This window comes from Oncorhynchus kisutch, linkage group LG20, assembly GCF_002021735.2.
Source record: "Oncorhynchus kisutch isolate 150728-3 linkage group LG20, Okis_V2, whole genome shotgun sequence".
Classification (NCBI taxonomy): Eukaryota; Metazoa; Chordata; class Actinopteri; order Salmoniformes; family Salmonidae; genus Oncorhynchus; species Oncorhynchus kisutch.
In genome coordinates, this window is record NC_034193.2 from 50,732,296 (window position 1) to 50,751,788 (window position 19,493).

A 19,493-nucleotide genomic window follows, 5' to 3' on the forward strand; every position below is an offset into this window, starting at 1 on the left:
ACTGAAGAGGAGACTACTTCCTGTGATGTCATCATGACGGCTGTCAAAGAAGTGAGTGTTTGGCCTGATTTCAGAACTATGTTTGTCATACGCCATCATCTGTGGCAAATCTTTAATGCATCACCCAATGCTCTTAATTATATAGCCTCAAAAAAATATTTTGATGTTACTCTATCTGTTGATGTTACAGGACTCACATGAGAGGATCTTGTCCAGACAAGACCAAGAGGAAAAACTCACTATTACAGACTGGTATAGTATGGTGAGTGTGTGAGAATGTTTCCCTATATAATGCATTACCCCAACACTAGTCCACTATATAGGGTATAGGGTCTCATTTCAAATGCACAAAGTTGGAAAAGTGAGGACTGAATGTTATTGTTAAACCATGTGTATGTCACTCCTGAGCGGACTCTACTGTTTGAATGAGAAATGAGTTTTTATGCATCCCCTCCAGTGTGTGACTCTCCAGCATCAGGAGCTGAGGCTGTCTGAGGGCTCTTACAGGCCTCCAGGCCAAGCCCAGTCCTTCCTGGCCAAGCAGAGGCAGTCCACCCAGGCCAGGAGCAGGAGAGGCATGGGGCTCTCTCCCAAGCTACAGCCCAGATAGGAGGGAGAGATGGAGGGAGAGGTCCCTCTGTTGAGGGTGGTGGGATTGACACTGGATGGACAAGGAACGTTGGAAGAGGATGTTGATGGGATTTTTGTGGCTGTTTAAAAAAAGATTGGATGTTAAAAAAACAATTTTATTTAACATTGGCGCCACCTGCTGGTCACATGGTATTGGTGTTCGTTTTTTGTCCATCTCAGTTTGAATCTAAAAGTTCAAGGAATAGATAGGACAATAAAGGAACATCACTATTACAATGTGTTGCCAATGGATTTTTGCGCTTGGAATAAAATATCAACATGACTTACAGTATAGCGCTCATTTTCTCCAGATTTAATTTGACTGTATTGTCTCACATATCTGCTGTCATCCCAAACTATTGTGTCTCATAGCAACAGAAATGGAACTATGGCAAGAAAGATTTGTCTTTTCTTTTTATTTACCTCATTATAATTCATAACAATGTAACAAGGTGAAAAATCATTCATCTAAAGTAAATGTACAGTGTAAGATTGGTGAACACAGTGAAAGCTGCAGCTCAAACCTTGCAGCATCTGGGTGGATTGATCAGTAGGATGAACCTCATGCAGATGATCTATAGACCAGTGATTTCACATGAACATACTACAGTGACATATGACCTAGCTTTTCAGTGTAATGTGTTGGTCCCAGTTGGACAGAAGTGTGCATGTTCTCCCTTACTCATAGTCCGGTTCTGAAATGGCATCCTATTCCCTAAGTAGTGCACTAATTTTGGCTAGAACAGGGTGCAGTATCTCGTTTCGGAGCCGATGGGGACTCTGACCCCATGCTGACGCTCCTATGACGCTGTGGGGAGCTGTAGGACGGCACGGTGAGGAAAGACATCTTGGCTCCACCAATGGGCGGCTTGGGAATTGCGGGGATCACTGTGCTCTGCTCTGTGATTGGTTCAGAGATGAAAAGGTCTTGGGTGGAGCAGGCTGTGGAACGGGGGTGGATGATTCTGGGGGCTAGGGGGCTGGAGGGGGTTGTCGAGGCTGGTCTGGGTGTCTTATCCTGGGGTTGTCTGATGGATGTTTGGCCTCGGTCTCTGGAAGGCTGGAGGGGTGATGGGAGCAGTGGCATGCGGCTTTGAATATCTCCTGTCACCTCAGTGTTCCCTTCCTCCATCTTCTCTTTCTCTGCCCCCTTCTGGGTGTTCCCCTCATCCTCTTCTTCTTCCTCCTCTTCTTCCATAATCTCTTCCTGACTTTGAAGTGCATCCCCACATCTCTCCACCCCAACCCCAAACTGTACCTCCATGAGGGGTGTCCTAGCATTAAACACCCCTCCACAACTACATATGGTACTCTGAGTATCCTGAGCCAAAACAGACGGCAGTGAGCCCCCAGAAGGCCCAAAAGTCTTCCCACCTTCGTCATCCTCATCCTCACCCTCTTCATCACTGAACGAGGGCGGGTACATCCCGGAGCGACGACGGAACCTTTGGAGCTGGGCGGAGGTGCGGCGCAGCGCCCCTCCAATGAGTCCCGTGGGGGACGGGGCAGTGAAGAGGAGCCGGTTGAACAGGGCCATGTTGGGGTGGTGACCCCCACCCTGAGACTCCACGTTCTCAGTGATATCCGCCAGGGGAGCGAAGTGCATCTCCTCTTTGGGAATCCTGGAGGGGACAGACTCAATTAAAATCACTACAACTTGAATAATGCCCTTAGGGCCATAAAGGAGGTTAGAAACATACAACTAATCATCTTTGGACTTGTAAGACACACATACTGAATATCCTTGACTTGCAACAAGGTGACACATATTTGAGGTGTATTGTAGAAATGTATTGCACTTGCCCCAAAAATAGAATAAAATAAAATAGAATAGACACTCACGCCATGTCGAAGGTGGAACCCTGGAAGGAGGGTTTGCGCAGCCCGAATAGAGTTGCTGCAGTGTAGGGAGGACGAGGGTTAGAGTCGTTCCAATATCGGTCTCTTTCCATGATGGGAAGATCCCCATACATCTCATCGACTGCCATCATGGAGACCTGAGGAAACACACACTCAACCTCTTCAGTTTCAGATGAGGGAAGTTCCAAGAAACTCTTCTCTTGAAGTTTCCTTTCACCCCACCATTTTTTTTCTCTCACTTTGAGTGTTTCAAAAGTACTTATCCCACTCATGTACAAGTGTAGGCTCGGCCCTAATTTATGTGCTCTCTGTCCCCCTGGAGCTGTATAGCAAATGGCCAGCAACACAAGGAAAGCACAAAGGACAATGCTCAAGGACTTGCCAGCCCTTCCCCTCTGAGGGGCCAAAATGTATCTCTCTGTTACAGTATCCAGAGGACTGACTACTATAAAATAAAGCTATAGTATCCATGTCTGGTATCTATCTGAAACGTGTACCTTAAAGAGGACTCTGAAGCTATCTATATGTATGTATATTGAACAAAAATATAAACGCAACATGTAAAGTGTTGGTCCCATGCTAAATGAGCTGAAATTAAATTTAAAAAATGCAACGAAAGCTTACTTCTTTTTGTTACATCCCTGTTTGTGAGCATTTAACCTTTTACAAGATAATCCATCCACCTGACATGGAGTGTGGCATATCAAGAAGCTGATTAAACAGCAGGATCATTACACAGGTGCACCTTGTGCTGATCACTCTAAAATGTGCAGTTCTGTCACACAACACAATGCCAGAGATGTCTCAAGTTTTGAGGGAGATGCAATTGGCATGCTGACTGCAGGAATGTCCACCAGAGCTGTTGCCAGATAATTTAATGATAATTTCTTTACAATAAGTAGACTCCAAAGTCGTTTAAGAGAATTTGGCAGTACGTCCAACTGGCCTCAAAAACGTAGATCACGTTTAACCACGCCAGCCCAGGACCTCCACATCCGGCTTTTTCACCTGTGGGATTGTCTGAGACCAGCCACCCGGACAGCTCATGAAACTGTGGGTTTGCACCACAGGAGGTTGGTGGCATCTTAATTGGGGAGGACGGGCTCATGGTAATGGCTGGAGCGGAATAGGTGGATTGGTATCAAATACATCAAACATGATTTCCATGTGCTTCATGCCATTCCATTCGCCCCGTTCCAGCCATTAAATTGAATTGAAGAGGAGTGGGACAACATTCCACAGGCCACAATCAATCAACAGCCTGATCAACTCTATGAGAAGGAGATGTGTCGTGCTGCATGAGGTAAATGGTGATCCCACCAGATACTGACTGGCTTTCTGATCCACATCCCTACCTTTTTGTTAAGCTATCTGTGACCAACAGATGCATATCTGTATTCCAGTCATGTGAAATCCATAGATTAGGGACTAATTCATTTATTTCAATGGACAGATTTCCTTTTATGAACTGTAACTCAGTAAAATCATTAAATTGTTGCATGTTGCGTTCATATTTTTGTTCAGTGGAGGATCTCTGTGGTAACTTGTATAAAGTAGTGAATGCTCCTTAGCAGGAGGGTGAACTCTAAATTACTCTGTGCAAAGGTGTTTTATGGTCCTCTCAGGAATACTTTCAAGTACTACTTAAGTAGTTTTGGGGGTATCTGTACTTTCTTGACTATTTATATTTTTGACTCATTTTACTTTTACTTCACTACATTCCTAAAGAAAAGTATATACTTTTTACTCCATACATTTTCCCTGACACCCAAAAGTAGTGAATGCTCCTTAGCAGGACAGGAAAATGGTGCAATTCACACACTTATCAAGAGAACATCCCTGGTCATCTCTACTGCCATCTGGTGGACTTACTAAACACACACGCTTCGTTTATAAATTATGTCTGAGTGTCGGAGTGCGCCACCATAAATTAAAAAACAAACAAGAAAATGGTGCGGTCTGGTTTGCTTAATGTAAGGAATTTTAAATGATTTATACTTTAGACTTTTACTCAAGTAGTATTTTACTGGGTGTCTTTCACTTTTACTTGAGTCATTCTCTATGAAGGTATCTTTACTTTTACTCAAGTATGACAATTGGGTACTTTTTACACCACAGGATCTTTATGCCGACATCTGGAAAGTGCAATATCTCCTAACTAATGCTTTGTTAATGTCAGTATTGCCTTGTAGCTTAATCTTTATGCCTAGACTAATGCTTTGTTAATGTCAGTATTGCCTTGTAGCTTAATCTTTATGCCTACCCTAATGCTTTGTTAATGTCAGTATTGCCTTGTAGCTTAATCTTTATGCCTACCCTAATGGTTTGTTAATGTCAGTATTGCCTTGTAGCTTAATCTTTATGCCTACCCTAATGCTTTGTTAATGTCAGTATTGCCTTGTAGCTTAATCTTTATGCCTACCCTAATGCTTTGTTAATGTCAGTATTGCCTTGTAGCTTAATCTTTATGCCTACCCTAATGCTTTGTTAATGTCAGTATTGCCTTGTAGCTTAATCTTTATGCCTACCCTAATGCTTTGTTAATGTCAGTATTGCCTTGTAGCTTAATCTTTATGCCTACCCTAATGCTTTGTTAATGTCAGTATTGCCTTGTAGCTTAATCTTTATGCCTAGACTAATGCTTTGTTAATGTCAGTATTGCCTTGTAGCTTAATCTTTATGCCTACCCTAATGCTTTGTTAATGTCAGTATTGCCTTGTAGCTTAATCTTTATGCCTACCCTAATGCTTTGTTAATGTCAGTATTGCCTTGTAGCTTAATCTTTATGCCTAGACTAATGCTTTGTTAATGTCAGTATTGCCTTGTAGCTTAATCTTTATGCCTACCCTAATGCTTTGTTAATGTCAGTATTGCCTTGTAGCTTAATCGTTATGCCTACCCTAATGCTTTGTTAATGTCAGTATTGCCTTGTAGCTTAATCTTTATGCCTACCCTAATGCTTTGTTAATGTCAGTATTGCCTTGTAGCTTAATCTTTATGCCTAGACTAATGCTTTGTTAATGTCAGTATTGCCTTGTAGCTTAATCTTTATGCCTACCCTAATGCTTTGTTAATGTCAGTATTGCCTTGTAGCTTAATCTTTATGCCTACCCTAATGCTTTGTTAATGTCAGTATTGCCTTGTAGCTTAATCTTTATGCCTACCCTAATGCTTTGTTAATGTCAGTATTGCCTTGTAGCTTAATCTTTATGCCTAGACTAATGCTTTGTTAATGTCAGTATTGCCTTGTAGCTTAATCTTTATGCCTACCCTAATGCTTTGTTAATGTCAGTATTGCCTTGTAGCTTAATCTTTATGCCTACCCTAATTCTTTGTTAATGTCAGTATTGCCTTGTAGCTTAATCTTTATGCCTAGACTAATGCTTTGTTAATGTCAGTATTGCCTTGTAGCTTAATCTTTATGCCTACCCTAATGCTTTGTTAATGTCAGTATTGCCTTGTAGCTTAATCGTTATGCCTACCCTAATGCTTTGTTAATGTCAGTATTGCCTTGTAGCTTAATCTTTATGCCTACCCTAATGCTTTGTTAATGTCAGTATTGCCTTGTAGCTTAATCTTTATGCCTACCCTAATGCTTTGTTAATGTCAGTATTGCCTTGTAGCTTAATCTTTATGCCTACCCTAATGCTTTGTTAATGTCAGTATTGCCTTGTAGCTTAATCTTTATGCCTACCCTAATGCTTTGTTAATGTCAGTATTGCCTTGTAGCTTAATCTTTATGCCTACCCTAATGGTTTGTTAATGTCAGTATTGCCTTGTAGCTTAATCTTTATGCCTACCCTAATGCTTTGTTAATGTCAGTATTGCCTTGTAGCTTAATCTTTATGCCTACCCTAATGCTTTGTTAATGTCAGTATTGCCTTGTAGCTTAATCTTTATGCCTACCCTAATGCTTTGTTAATGTCAGTATTGCCTTGTAGCTTAATCTTTATGCCTACCCTAATGCTTTGTTAATGTCAGTATTGCCTTGTAGCTTAATCTTTATGCCTACCCTAATGCTTTGTTAATGTCAGTATTGCCTTGTAGCTTAATCTTTATGCCTAGACTAATGCTTTGTTAATGTCAGTATTGCCTTGTAGCTTAATCTTTATGCCTAGACTAATGCTTTGTTAATGTCAGTATTGCCTTGTAGCTTAATCTTTATGCCTACCCTAATGCTTTGTTAATGTCAGTATTGCCTTGTAGCTTAATCGTTATGTCTAGACTAATGCTTTGTTAATGTCAGTATTGCCTTGTAGCTTAATCGTTATGTCTAGACTAATGCTTTGTTAATGTCAGTATTGCCTTGTAGCTTAATCTTTATGCCTAGACTAATGCTTTGTTAATGTCAGTATTGCCTTGTAGCTTAATCGTTATGTCTAGACTAATGCTTTGTTAATGTCAGTATTGCCTTGTAGCTTAATCGTTATGTCTACCCTAATGCTTTGTTAATGTCAGTATTGCCTTGTAGCTTAATCGTTATGTCTACCCTAATGCTTTGTTAATGTCAGTATTGCCTTGTAGCTTAATCGTTATGTCTAGACTAATGCTTTGTTAATGTCAGTATTGCCTTGTAGCTTAATCGTTATGTCTAGACTAATGCTTTGTTAATGTCAGTATTGCCTTGTAGCTTAATCGTTATGTCTAGACTAATGCTTTGTTAATGTCAGTATTGCCTTGTAGCTTAATCGTTATGTCTAGACTAATGCTTTGTTAATGTCAGTATTGCCTTGTAGCTTAATCTTTATGCCTAGACTAATGCTTTGTTAATGTCAGTATTGCCTTGTAGCTTAATCGTTATGTCTAGACTAATGCTTTGTTAATGTCAGTATTGCCTTGTAGCTTAATCGTTATGTCTAGACTAATGCTTTGTTAATGTCAGTATTGCCTTGTAGCTTAATCGTTATGTCTACCCTAATGCTTTGTTAATGTCAGTATTGCCTTGTAGCTTAATCGTTATGTCTACCCTAATGCTTTGTTAATGTCAGTATTGTCTTGCATGTGAAACCATTCATTTTACAAAGTTATTAAATTATACTTGCTTTGATATTTGCTTTTATGACCATTCCTTGATCTTAGTCAGCTAAACGCATAATACTTGATAGCACATGGTTTAACCATGGTCTTGCATATTGCGATCTATATTATGGAGCCATTTAATTCATTTAATGGGCTAATTGCTTAGTCTTATTACGGGTTGCATGTGGTATATTTATAATATCGCATATATGAAGTACTACCATATACATCATATATTACATATACGATAACAATGGGGGGTTGTGAGAAGGATAGCAATATATGTGATTCAATAGAAACCTGGAAGTTCCTGTCTATCAGCCAGTTGGTCTCAAAGTCATCATCGTCCTCTCCAAATGGGTTTATCAACTGCTCTGCTACCTGAAAAACATACAAAAAATTGGTAATGTTCATTGGGGCACGCAAGGGAAATGTTTTAAAACATTTTGCAACGGAAATAAATAAAAATATGTTTGTTTTTGGTAGCCTCTCCCTGTTTCAGTCTGTTTTTTTTCTCCATTTGCTACCTAGAGAACACAACAATGAACTTCCACTGACCTTGAGCCAGCCAGCGTAGAAGAAGAACTGTAGCAGAGTGAAGATGGGGACGTACAGGTCCAGGTCATGACCCAGGTAGCCCTGTGTGGGGTCCAGGAACTGACGTCCTATCAGACACACGAAGAAAAAACTGTACACGGCCAGAGTCACCACCTATAGGGATGGTGGAGACGAGAACATAGGACACCGAATGAGTGATGCCGACAGAGGAAATTCTACAATGATTGCACACACACACACACACACACACACACACACACACACACACACACACACACACACACACACACACACACACACACACACACACACACACACACACACACACACACACACACATACACACACACACACACACACACACATACACACACACACACACACACACACACACACACATACACACACACACACCTGAGTGTAGACCAGGGGAACACTGATCATGTCGTAATGGAAAAGCATACTGCAGTTCCCTCTGAAATGATTGAGCTCCTGCCGACATAAACAGACAAGCACACAAATGTAAGTTATTGTTTTTGTTGAATGTATTGTTTTTGTGTAAGGTTCAGTCAGTATGTAAGTCGGGTACAGCTTATTCATGTCATATAACTATTGATATAATGTGGTTTATCACTATGTCGCTTTATGTGTGTTGTATTGTAGACTACCTCCAGCACTAGTTTGAGGGTGCTGTCGTCCTTAATCCTGCCCTCACAGCGGGCCAGGGCGGCCAGGTTAGTGAACCACACACAGGGAATCCAGTACTTGTTATAGGGGGACTTGAGGCTCTCAAACTTCTTCCGCTCCTCCCTGGTCATGAACCCTGAGGAGAGGGGAGTGTATCTGTCACAGGTGAGGTCTGAACTCCCATGTACTGCTTTGAAACCCAATGTCTTAATTAGGCCAAGAGGAAATTGGACCTGAGGGTGACACTGATTAAAGTTGCAGGCAGGGCTACCTCATCACCAGAGCGTGAGTCCGACTCACCTCCGCTAGACCGCTACATAAACTATAAGGTATGTGTTTGGAAGACACAGGATGTGGGACAAAACTGCAAGTGGTATGGTGTATCCAGATGTACACTGTAGGCTACTTTCTTGTGTTTGAATTCTGAAAATCTGCAAAGTGCAATTTTTCCTTGAAGGCGACATCTGGAAAGTGCAATATCTCCACAAAGGCAATCTCTTAGCTGCATCTGAATGACACATTTACCTGCTTCCACGACGTGGTCCATGGTCGGGAAGCGTTTGAACACCGCGGTGCTGACCGAGCGCAAAATCAGTAACGCGGACAGACTTGTATAGCGCATCATGGTGCGTCGCAGCAGCCGCCCGCGCTCGTCCACACCCTGCAGGCCGCCGGAGAGCACGCACATCAGGCGGTCAGGTAATGGAATGCGGGTGTACTGATTCCACCAGCGGTTCACCACCAGTGTCACGTAAAAACCTGGAAAACAGCAGCAAATGGTTCTGTAATGAATGGTGGTATTTTCTTATAGAATAGAAGAATATTAGAATATAAGAATATTCTAATAGAATCTGTGTTATTGATTTAGTAATATTGCCCACCTAGCACAAAAGACATGGGGATGAGACTGGCATAGTGGTTGCAGTAAATTGCCAGTTTTTCAAAATACCTCTTCTGGTCATCAAAGAGGAAGAATCTTAAGAGGTAAAAGTTACATAATAATGTGCACCAATTAAAACAAACTGAAATCATCAAATGGTAATGGAAAGTTCAAATAATTATGTAACTTGGTAGCCAAAGTCTCTCATACCTGTAAGTGACACTGATGGCAGTGTACATGGCGAAGAAAGCAAGGAACTCCTTCCATAAGACCTTGTAGATGCTTCCCCTCCAGGCTAGGAGCAGTTTGGAGAACCCGCAGAAGCGCGCATTGGCAACTTGCGCGGTGTAGGTGACCGTCATGATGTCATCTATCAGTTATTCTATCATATATTAAAAAATAAATAGTATATCTCGGAAAACATATATTGTGTTAGTTTTGTTTCTATTAATCAAGGGAAATGGAAAGAAAACCCATGTCTAACCCTCCACAAATCATACCTATACAGTTTTGTTTATGTAACAGGTGTAAAATATAATTGATGTATTTCACCGAAAATCCCTCATATTTATTTATTATTTATTAATTTATGGTTATTTTCAGATGTATTACAATACTTTCAAAAGTGAACTATTTTATTGTATTTATTTTCTAAATTGTGTTGATGTTGTGATGTCATCTACGAGAACCATGCTTTTACGCCTGTTTGGTCAAAGCGTGATGAGGAGAGGTATGTGTTTATGTTTATTTTGAATGCACATGTTAGCAAGTGTTCACAAATGCACACAAAAAAAACAAGCAAAAATAATATCATAATTCATTAAGTGTTGTTGTACTACTGTTAGTATGAATATATATTAGCGTGAATGGGGATACTTTTCGAGAGCAACTTTAATTGCAAATTTGCAAGGTTAGCCCAGCTACCGTTAGCTTTGGGTGCGGGAGAGGCTCTCTTTCAGGTACAGACAGCGTGAGTTTTCTGACGATTTTCTCACGGGAATTCTGCACTGTCTTTTGTCAGGCAAATATACTTATGTACGACAGACGGCAGCATTAACGTTTGCCTTGCATTTGTATCCAGTCCATGCAGGTATGTTGTGAAATGTGACGTTTTTGTATTTAATTTAGCTATCGTTCATTTTGTTACCTGTCCGGTCATGTCAGGAATGGCTTTGTTACCTCATTAGTATGCCTCGGATATAGTGGTGCAATAGTACACTCAAATACATATTTAGCACTTATTAGAAAATTATTAGTGTATTGGTGTACAATGTTTATAAAATGAAATTGGAGTATTTTGAAAATATTAACATGTACATTTTGTACAATGCATTTTTGGGGGTTTTGCGAGTTTGTTCAAAGCGTGACGAGGAGAGGCAAATATACTTATTATGTATGAGAGTCCAGACGACAGCATTAAGCAAACAACTGCAGAGTTGTGTCCAGAGCTTTCCCTTCCCATCCACCAACACCTCACCAGAACACGATACATTTAGACTTTGCGTAAAAGTCCATGAAAACACCTAGTTCGATGGACAAATTTAGGACAGATATGAAACAAATGGTATTACGTCTAGTCTACGTGCAGTGAGTGGATCTTTGGGGTGTTTGCAGGTTCAGGTTAATCAACAATCTCCGCGCTTAGCATTATTGCTGCGCACGATCAAAGCCCTTACATATTCCATAGCCTAATACATCTGTACAACTTTAATATTCTCTACTAACCATTCTACGTCCATCGTTGGTAACCCATTCAGCCGATACATCATACAGTAAAAGAAGGCAACAGTAGAGGGTAATCCATGGATGCTGGAGCCTCAGCAGTGCGTTCAGTGGTTCGAGCGCCCCGGGGCAAATCCCGAAAATTGGAGGAGACGAAGCTCGTTAGTGTATGTCCCCTACTGGGAGAGCGAGCTTTTCTGCACAGTGCATTTTAAATCGGTGATGGACCACAAGCGACAGCCTGCCGAAAGCTACACAATGTCAAAAACGCAAGTGGGTAAAAATGAGAAGAAAAAAAAGTATTGGAAAATAGGAAATAGTCAGACTGCCACTGATAAAAAAAAAAAAAGACTAAACCATGTATAACAGTTTGGTAATATTTATTAAATTGTGCATATATTTGAAAAAATGTATGGTGCATTATATTTTTTGAACGAGGCAAGTGTTTTTTTCCAGTCCATTGACAAATTTGAATTAATTCTACAAAACACTGTGTCAGCTCAACAGGAGGCTTGTTGTTTGCAGGTTCTGAGCGTAGAAGTCACCCACAAAGTCAGGACCTGTCAAGACGAATCTGTTGTTCAACAAGGCATGTTGTACCGCAGACCATCCATGCGTGTCCCGGCTGCGTCTTGGGGTCGCCTGCGTCCAAGAGTCTACTTAGGGCCTACTTGTGACCCAATCACAATGTCTATATTGTAGTTCGTAACATTATTTGGTTATGAAAGCTGTGTTAATAAATAACAACACGTAACCAACAATCTCCCTGCAAATTAGACATGTTTGTTTTTTATTTAGTAAGTTTAACAATTGCCTGGGGGGGGTATGCATAACTTGAAGCATTAATAACATTGCATGGATAAAATCAAATCAAAATGACCCTTCCAAGACTTGTGTTGCTGCTGCAGAGATTATGGGGCTATAGTTGGTAGTACTTCTGGTGTGTGACTATCTTGATGACAAGTCAAATTGACAGCTAGTGGGACATTTTGCCTGTGGATCAAAGAAGCTGTGCACCAATGCAAAAATCCCACACTGAATGATGTCTAAATAAGAGCTAAATAATGAACCAACCTTTCAACAGGGGACCAATCAACATTCAGTAATCAATTGTATATTATAATGCACTAAGGCATTCATTAAGCCAAGTAGCCAACTAGCATCACGCTGTGTACCCAAATAGAGAGCCCTCTACACAACAGACAGGGTGTGTCTGAAACAGCACACCATTCCCTATATAAAATGCACTACTTTTGACCAGAGAGAAAGAGATTGGTTTAACCAGGCTAAGTCCCCCCCACCCAGGCTGAACACTGTACTCAATGGTAGTCAATGGTGAGTGCAGCATTCAGTCTGGTTCAACCAGGCTAGAGAGAAAAGTAGCACTTTAAAAGCTTTACACAAATACTGCTTCAGTGGCAACCTAGAGTAGGGAAAACAATGAAATTGGCATAAAATAATTACAAGTAGCCATCTGATACTGTAGATTATAGATGAATGACACTGCTCAGCGATCAATAAATATAATTTCTTTATCCAAGAACTGAACTAAATGTAGGTGGGGGACATGCTATTTACACCATAAACACATGGTGCGTGAGAACAACATTTTGGTCAAATAATGTAGTTAAGTATGTCCATGCTATTATTAAGTATTCAAATGCTCTTCTAAGGCTGGTCAGTGGACTGATGGGATTGGTGGGACAAAAATATAACATGATCTGAAAACCCTTCCCTCTAGGCCTATATCCCTCTTCATAGTGACTATTCACCCTGGGGTCGTAAGTCCTCACCCTGCACACACCCACCTTCATCCAAAACAGACTAAACTTTCCCATCACTCATATTATTCTCCATTCCCACAATGGAGGGCATTAAGAAGTCAGAATGTGCATCCAAAATGGCACCCTATTCCCTATATATAGTGCACTACTTTTGACCAGGGCCCTGGTCAAAATGTGTGGCAATAATGCACTATACAGGGAATAGGGTGCCATTTCAGATGCAAACCACAGATACAGTCTAATTAAATCACATGGTAAAAACCAAAGATGCAGTCGATCGTCTCAAAGCTGTTTTATACTGAAAAACACAGCAGCGGCACCAGACACCAAACTCAGCCATTAGGGATAGTTTCACTTGTACATTACGGAGGCTGGAATATGGAAGGAAAAATAGGATGGAGGGAGGCAGGAGGAGGAGAGGAGAAAGGGAGGGGGGGGCCTTGAGTGTTCCTCTGGGAAAAGTTCAATTCTTTAGGAATAGTTCATCTTTTCCCTGGTGAGATATGATGGGAGAGAATGGTATAGATAGAATGATAGAGAAAAGTGAGAGGAGAGAGATAAATCACATGTGGATCCTCCTTTCACTTTTAGACTGTAGGCCTACAACAGGAGCAGGTGGTTGTGTGTCCTTGTGTTCTGTGTTGTCCGCCCCCTGTGTGTGTGTGTGTGTGTGTGTGTGTGTGTGTGTGTCGTTCTTGCTGTAGTGGTTTAGGTTCCTGAAGATGAAGAGGATGGGGATGTTCTTGCTGGGTTGCTGTAATGCAGGAGTGAGGCTGGGGTCAAGGGGGACGGAGATGGTGAGTTCAGACTGCGACTGGGAGTCAGAGGTCAATCACTTGGTAGGGGGGATGTAGGGCTCCAGGAGTTGCATTGAGAAGGTGTTGACTTTTTCGGACCCCCGTACCTCGTGGGGCAGCAGCGGTAACTTGATTATGTGGAAATCTTCATATAGATCCTCCATCTGGGACAGAGAATAAAGGTTAGGACACCATTGTAGGGGCAGAGCACGTGGTGACAGACTACTGCCATTGACAACATGAAGACTACTTATGCCGTGCTTTACCTGGTCCAGGTACTTGGACTGGATCTTGTGGCGGGCCTCGCACATCTTGCATGGCCGGTCTGAGTCGGGGAATACCAGCTGGTTGACGATAATGTTGTGCGTGTCGATGCGACACTTGGCCAGCTCCTGGATCAGGCGCTCCGTCTCGTACAAGGACAGGAACTCGGCGATGCACACACAGATAAACGTTGTTTGTTCCTATGAGGGAGTGTGGGGAGTACGGGAGAGAGGCATCAAACACAAGTAGAGACAGTCACTATACGGACTCCAAAAACTGTAATTAACACACAATACTCAAATAACTCCACATAGTGAAGTAGAGTGGTTATCATTCAAATGTACATAATGCAGGTGTATATACACTGCATACGCACCACAATGTTTTCCAAGAGCGAAGATGTTCGGTAAAGCATTGTTAAGGAGATCAATGTTTCTAAATGGGTCGGTGTTGGTCTGACTTACAGGGTCTTTGAACTGCTCACTGACAGAGCGGATGACTGGTAGGGTCTCCTCCAGCTTAGAGGCCAGCTGGTCTGCGTTCATGTCTCCCAGACCCAGCATGTTACACATCTACGGGGGAGAAAGAGTGAGAACTAGAGAGAAGGATCATGCACAAGTGGCAACAATAAGAGAACTGATGCTACCGACTCAGACAGCAACTCTGGTCAATAAAAACAGAGCAACTAGAGCTTCATGCTTAACACAGAAATACATCAACAGTCAGTAGTCCTTACCTGTGAGATGAAGAGGCTGATCTGGTTTAGGGCTAGTAGACCTTACCTGTGAGATGAAGGGGCTGATCTGGTTTAGGGCTAGTAGACCTTACCTGTGAGATGAAGGGGCTGATCTGGTTTAGGGCTAGTAGACCTTACCTGTGAGATGAAGGGGCTGATCTGGTTTAGGGCTAGTAGACCTTACCTGTGAGATGAAGGGGCTGATCTGGTTTAGGGCTAGTAGACCTTACCTGTGAGATGAAGGGGCTGATCTGGTTTAGGGCTAGTAGACCTTACCTGTGAGATGAAGGGGCTGATCTGGTTTAGGGCTAGTAGACCTTACCTGTGAGATGAAGGGGCTGATCTGGTTTAGGGCTAGTAGACCTTACCTGTGAGATGAAGGGGCTGATCTGGTTTAGGGCTAGTAGACCTTACCTGTGAGATGAAGGGGCTGATCTGGTTTAGGGCTAGTAGACCTTACCTGTGAGATGAAGGGGCTGATCTGGTTTAGGGTTAGTAGACCTTACCTGTGAGATGAAGGGACTGATCTGGTTCTTGATCTGCATGAGTCGTCCCAGGCCTCTCTCCACTATGGTGGGGAAGTTGAGCAGACGTAGCGTGTGGCCAGTGGGGGCAGTGTCGAACACCACCACAGAGAAGTTCATGCCTTTCACTAACCTGAACGGAGAGGAAAATAGTATGACTGAGGAACACTGGAGTTAGTAAATATAACCTTATTAACCCTCTAGTTTCTAAGCTGGGGGGGGTTCTACTAAGCTTACATATAGATTTATTTTAAGATGGTCACACCAAGGATCATTTAGCTATTTGATTATGAATGTTAAGACCCCTTATTAAGGCAGGGTTTTGTGATTTGCCCTAGAACTACACAACTGGTTAAAATAATCAACTAATCATCAAGCTTTGAATCAGCTGTGTAATGTTAGAGTAAAAAACAAAACAGTTTGGGAAACCCTGCCTTAATGGGTCTTAAAATTCAAATAGCTAAATGATCCTTGGTGTGACCATCTTAAAACAAATCTATTTTAGCTTATTAGAACCCCCCCCCCCCCCACCCTACAGGCAGAAACGACTCCAGATGAGTCCCATGATGCTTGTGGAGAGTCTCAGTTTGTAGGCCAAACCGTTCAGACACTACAGACATATTCGTGAGAAGACCGATTTTCAGGATGTCTAACGGTCTGACAAACACCGCTCTAGCTCTGCCACCTTTCACCGCAAGTGCGGAAGGGCAATATCGGCGGATGCGGTGGATTGAGACTCAGCCCATGCAAAAAAAACATCTTTCATTTAAACGGATGGATTTTGATGGGGATTTTTAAAATTATGGCCGTGGAAATTTTAGGAAAAGGGTTAAGCTTACCCAGACGTATGAATTTGATTCGGGTGACAAAGCCCAATAATAGCAGCCCAACTAATTTCTACCACCACAAGTACAGACCAACACCATCATCCATGGATATTTATTATTATTTAACTAGGCAAGTCAGTTAAGAACAAATTCTTATTTTCAATGATGGCCTAGGAACAGTGGGTTAACTGCCTGTTCAGGGGCAGAACGACAGATTTGTACCTTGTCAGCTCAGGGATTTGAACTTGCAACCTTACTAGTCCGACGCTCTAAACACTAGGCTACCCTGCTTCTATCACAGAAACTGAACATAACCAATGATTGACTGAATTTAAAGAACTTTTAAAAACACTCAAAGCATAATGTGTATCGATAACTAATGTGGAGAGCCATTAAGTGTTGACTTCATGACATCTGTGTGTGCGTGTCTCCGTACCTCATGACCTCTGCGTAGCTCATGGCCTCGTCGATGCCGGGGAAGGCGCTCATGGCCTCCTGCATCATCTTCTTGCCCATACTCAGCATGTTGTCCTCTTCAAAGAACTCATCTGGGAGCTCCGCCACACCCAGGCTGGGGTCAATCTCCTGCAGGAGCACACACACAAGAAAACACAGACAGAGCAGAGGTCAGGGCAAGACAGGAGGAAAGAGACGGTGAGGAGGTAGTCTGACAAACCAGCTCTTTGCCTCTAATCATTCTCAAAACCTAGTAAGAGAGTGCATACTGCAGAGAGCGACATCACCAGTCTGTAGTGTAGACAAAAAAAACTGGGGCAGAGAGACTGGGTCTAATGCTGACATACCATAGCGAAGAGGTTCTCGTAGCCCTGGACTTTTGTGGGCACCTTAGAGAACTTCTGGTCAAAGGCATCTGAGATGTTGTGTGCCGGGTCAGTGGAGATGATGAGCACGCTGTCACGCACCGCAGCCAGCTGTACAGCCAGACTGCAGCTGTGGGGGCAAAGGACAGATGGATACATTAGCACACATAGACAGAATGTCATGAGCACGCACAGACAGACGCACAGACAGACAAATATAACCACAGACACGAACACTGATAGATAGACAGACACATGAGCACATACAAACAAGACATACCTTTATCAACCCTTCAGTTAGAAACAGTGTTTACGTATGTATACATTACTACATTAGAAACAGTGTCTTCTCAATTAAATAAAAATCAGCTTCGCATGAAACTGACAAATTTAACCACCGAACTTTGAAATTGGTGTTTGAAAGTGATGGTCCATGTTGAGTTGATGGTAGTGTCGAACTAAAACTAGTTAGCTAGATAACGTTAGATAGATAGCGGAGTTTGCTAACCTGATGTTTGCTGTGAATGCAAAAGATTGTTCAAAACGGTTTAAAACTCGCTGGATTGCTAGCTAACGTAGTAAGTTATGACAGTGTTATGAATTTGACAGCTAGCTAACTAGTTAGCTACAGTTTCTAGCTATTATTGTCATTTTAGCTAACCATATAACTAGGTAACGTTAGCTCAGTGTTTCCCACTGAAATAAGAGCTACGCTGATGGTAAATGACTGTCAATAAAGAAACATTAATTGAACGTCGGGCTAGCGGTATTGGACAAGCTACGCTACTTAGCTAGATATCTATACTTGGCTAGGCCATTCATTTTGCTAGTGACGTTAGCTAATAGTGACAAAGCACTATTTTGCATCGGCCTACCTGCATGTTGTTTTGCCAACGCCACCTTTGCCTCCAACAAATATCCATTTCAGAGATTTCTGCTCTATAATGTTTTTCAATGTTGGTTCTAAAGGCTCCACATCGGGCGCATCTTCAAATTCTTCTTCCAACGAAGCTGCCATCTTGTGTGTACAGGTCAGCAAATGGGATGTACCAAATAATAAAAACAGCTGGGTAAAAAAAAAAGCGACCCTCTTTTGGGCTATACCAAGGCTAAACAGTTTAGCGATCAAAATGTAAACATATTTTCAGCCAACAATCTAATCAAAAACCAAATGAAAAACACTAAATTTATAAGAAACAATAAAACAATGGATGGATATTGAGCAACAAAGACACAGGAGGCCCATCTATTAGGAATTGTTGTTTTTATTCTACATCAGAAATAACAGTAAGAGGACACATTATAAGACATATACAGCTGACTGGTCATGGGAGAGTTCTGACAAATGCTTGATAGGCTGGTCCATCTTCAACCCATTCTAAATGGTTAGCTTTTTTTGTTGCATTGAATTACCATTATTTGGCTGGGGTCCTCAAAGGGAAAACATAGGCCATGTGTGGGCTTCGAGGAAAATGAGCCGGTATGTCTTTCAAATTCAAAAGACATAAAATACATCAACATGGAATAATAATGAAAATAATGAAAAGTTTTAATATATTTATCTTTTTAATATCTTCTGAATTTTAAATAGACTAGATGCTGTGTTGCATATTGGGGCCATGTGTGGGCTGTACCTTGCTCAAAGTCACATAGAAATGTTTCACATTGTCGGATTGGGTTTTCGAACCAGCGACCTTTCGGTAACTGTCACAACTCTCTAACCTTTAGGCTACCTGCCTTTCGCAATGCGGATTACACATTGGTCCTAAAATAAAGAAAAGGGGAATGGGGAAATCTTGAATTGCACCACCATCTAACACTGCACCTATACACTATCCCCCCAAATCCACCACCCCATCCCACTACTTTGGCCCTAAACGATCCTAAACCAGACCATCGGCCTGGAATGATGGAACCCCTTCTCTCAAAACTTCCTGTAGATCTTCTGCACTAAAATCTCTCACACCCAAATATTTCTCTGCTGCAACTACCACATATATCTTCTGTGATTTCCGCTCCATCCAGTTGATCACCATGGCTATAAACGCAAGACATCCAACCTTACTCAAACTCATGACATAGTCAAAAAAGTGAATTGTTAATACAGTAGTTTCCTTAAGATGGTTCATCATGGCAATGTCTTTGGTGGCCCTAAAAAGTTTCAAGTTGATAGGCCACTGTGAAATTAATTTACAAAGGAAAATGTGTCCATTAATAAAGATTGGTTTATCAATAACTCAGCCATCTTTTAACCAACCCCTTAGCTTTTCTCAAACTAAGTTAAGAAACCTGCCACATACCCATGTTATTTGGACTTCTGGTTCATGAGAATGTTTTTCAAAATGGTTCAATATTGAGGAAAAATTGATCCTGACAGACCTTAG

General features: G+C 41.7%; 3 protein-coding genes across 5 annotated transcripts in view; 1 reads left to right on the forward strand and 2 right to left on the reverse strand.

Annotated features, from left to right (window-relative positions):
* LOC116355480 (protein Hook homolog 2-like) overlaps positions 1-913 on the forward strand; it is a 2,986-nt gene extending 2,073 nt beyond the window's left edge. For all 3 annotated transcript variants that reach the window (XM_031799510.1, XM_031799511.1, XM_031799509.1), the window contains exons 2-4: positions 1-51; positions 191-262; positions 458-913. The exon at positions 1-51 is cut by the window's left edge. In XM_031799510.1, the coding sequence (XP_031655370.1) occupies positions 1-51; positions 191-262; positions 458-610 (276 nt within the window). In that variant the 3' untranslated portion in view covers positions 611-913. The remainder of the gene's footprint in view (positions 52-190; positions 263-457) is intronic.
* A 114-nt stretch (positions 914-1,027) lies between these two features.
* LOC109865317 (bestrophin-2) lies at positions 1,028-11,494 on the reverse strand. Its single transcript, XM_031799508.1, has 10 exons — positions 11,360-11,494; positions 9,845-10,016; positions 9,636-9,730; positions 9,280-9,513; positions 8,736-8,890; positions 8,482-8,559; positions 8,068-8,220; positions 7,810-7,890; positions 2,473-2,627; positions 1,028-2,252 (listed from the first exon to the last, which is right to left on the reverse strand). The coding sequence occupies exons 2-10, from the start codon at positions 9,994-9,996 to the stop codon at positions 1,358-1,360; spliced, it is 1,998 nt and encodes a 665-aa protein (XP_031655368.1). The 5' UTR covers positions 9,997-10,016; positions 11,360-11,494; the 3' UTR covers positions 1,028-1,357.
* Positions 11,495-12,117: 623 nt separating this feature from the next.
* On the reverse strand, positions 12,118-18,154 carry LOC109865316 (ATPase asna1). Its single transcript, XM_031799512.1, has 7 exons — positions 17,985-18,154; positions 17,092-17,239; positions 16,725-16,873; positions 15,444-15,594; positions 14,666-14,773; positions 14,204-14,401; positions 12,118-14,101 (listed from the first exon to the last, which is right to left on the reverse strand). The coding sequence occupies exons 1-7, from the start codon at positions 18,125-18,127 to the stop codon at positions 13,973-13,975; spliced, it is 1,026 nt and encodes a 341-aa protein (XP_031655372.1). The 5' UTR covers positions 18,128-18,154; the 3' UTR covers positions 12,118-13,972.
* Between the last annotated feature and the right edge of the window lie 1,339 nt (positions 18,155-19,493).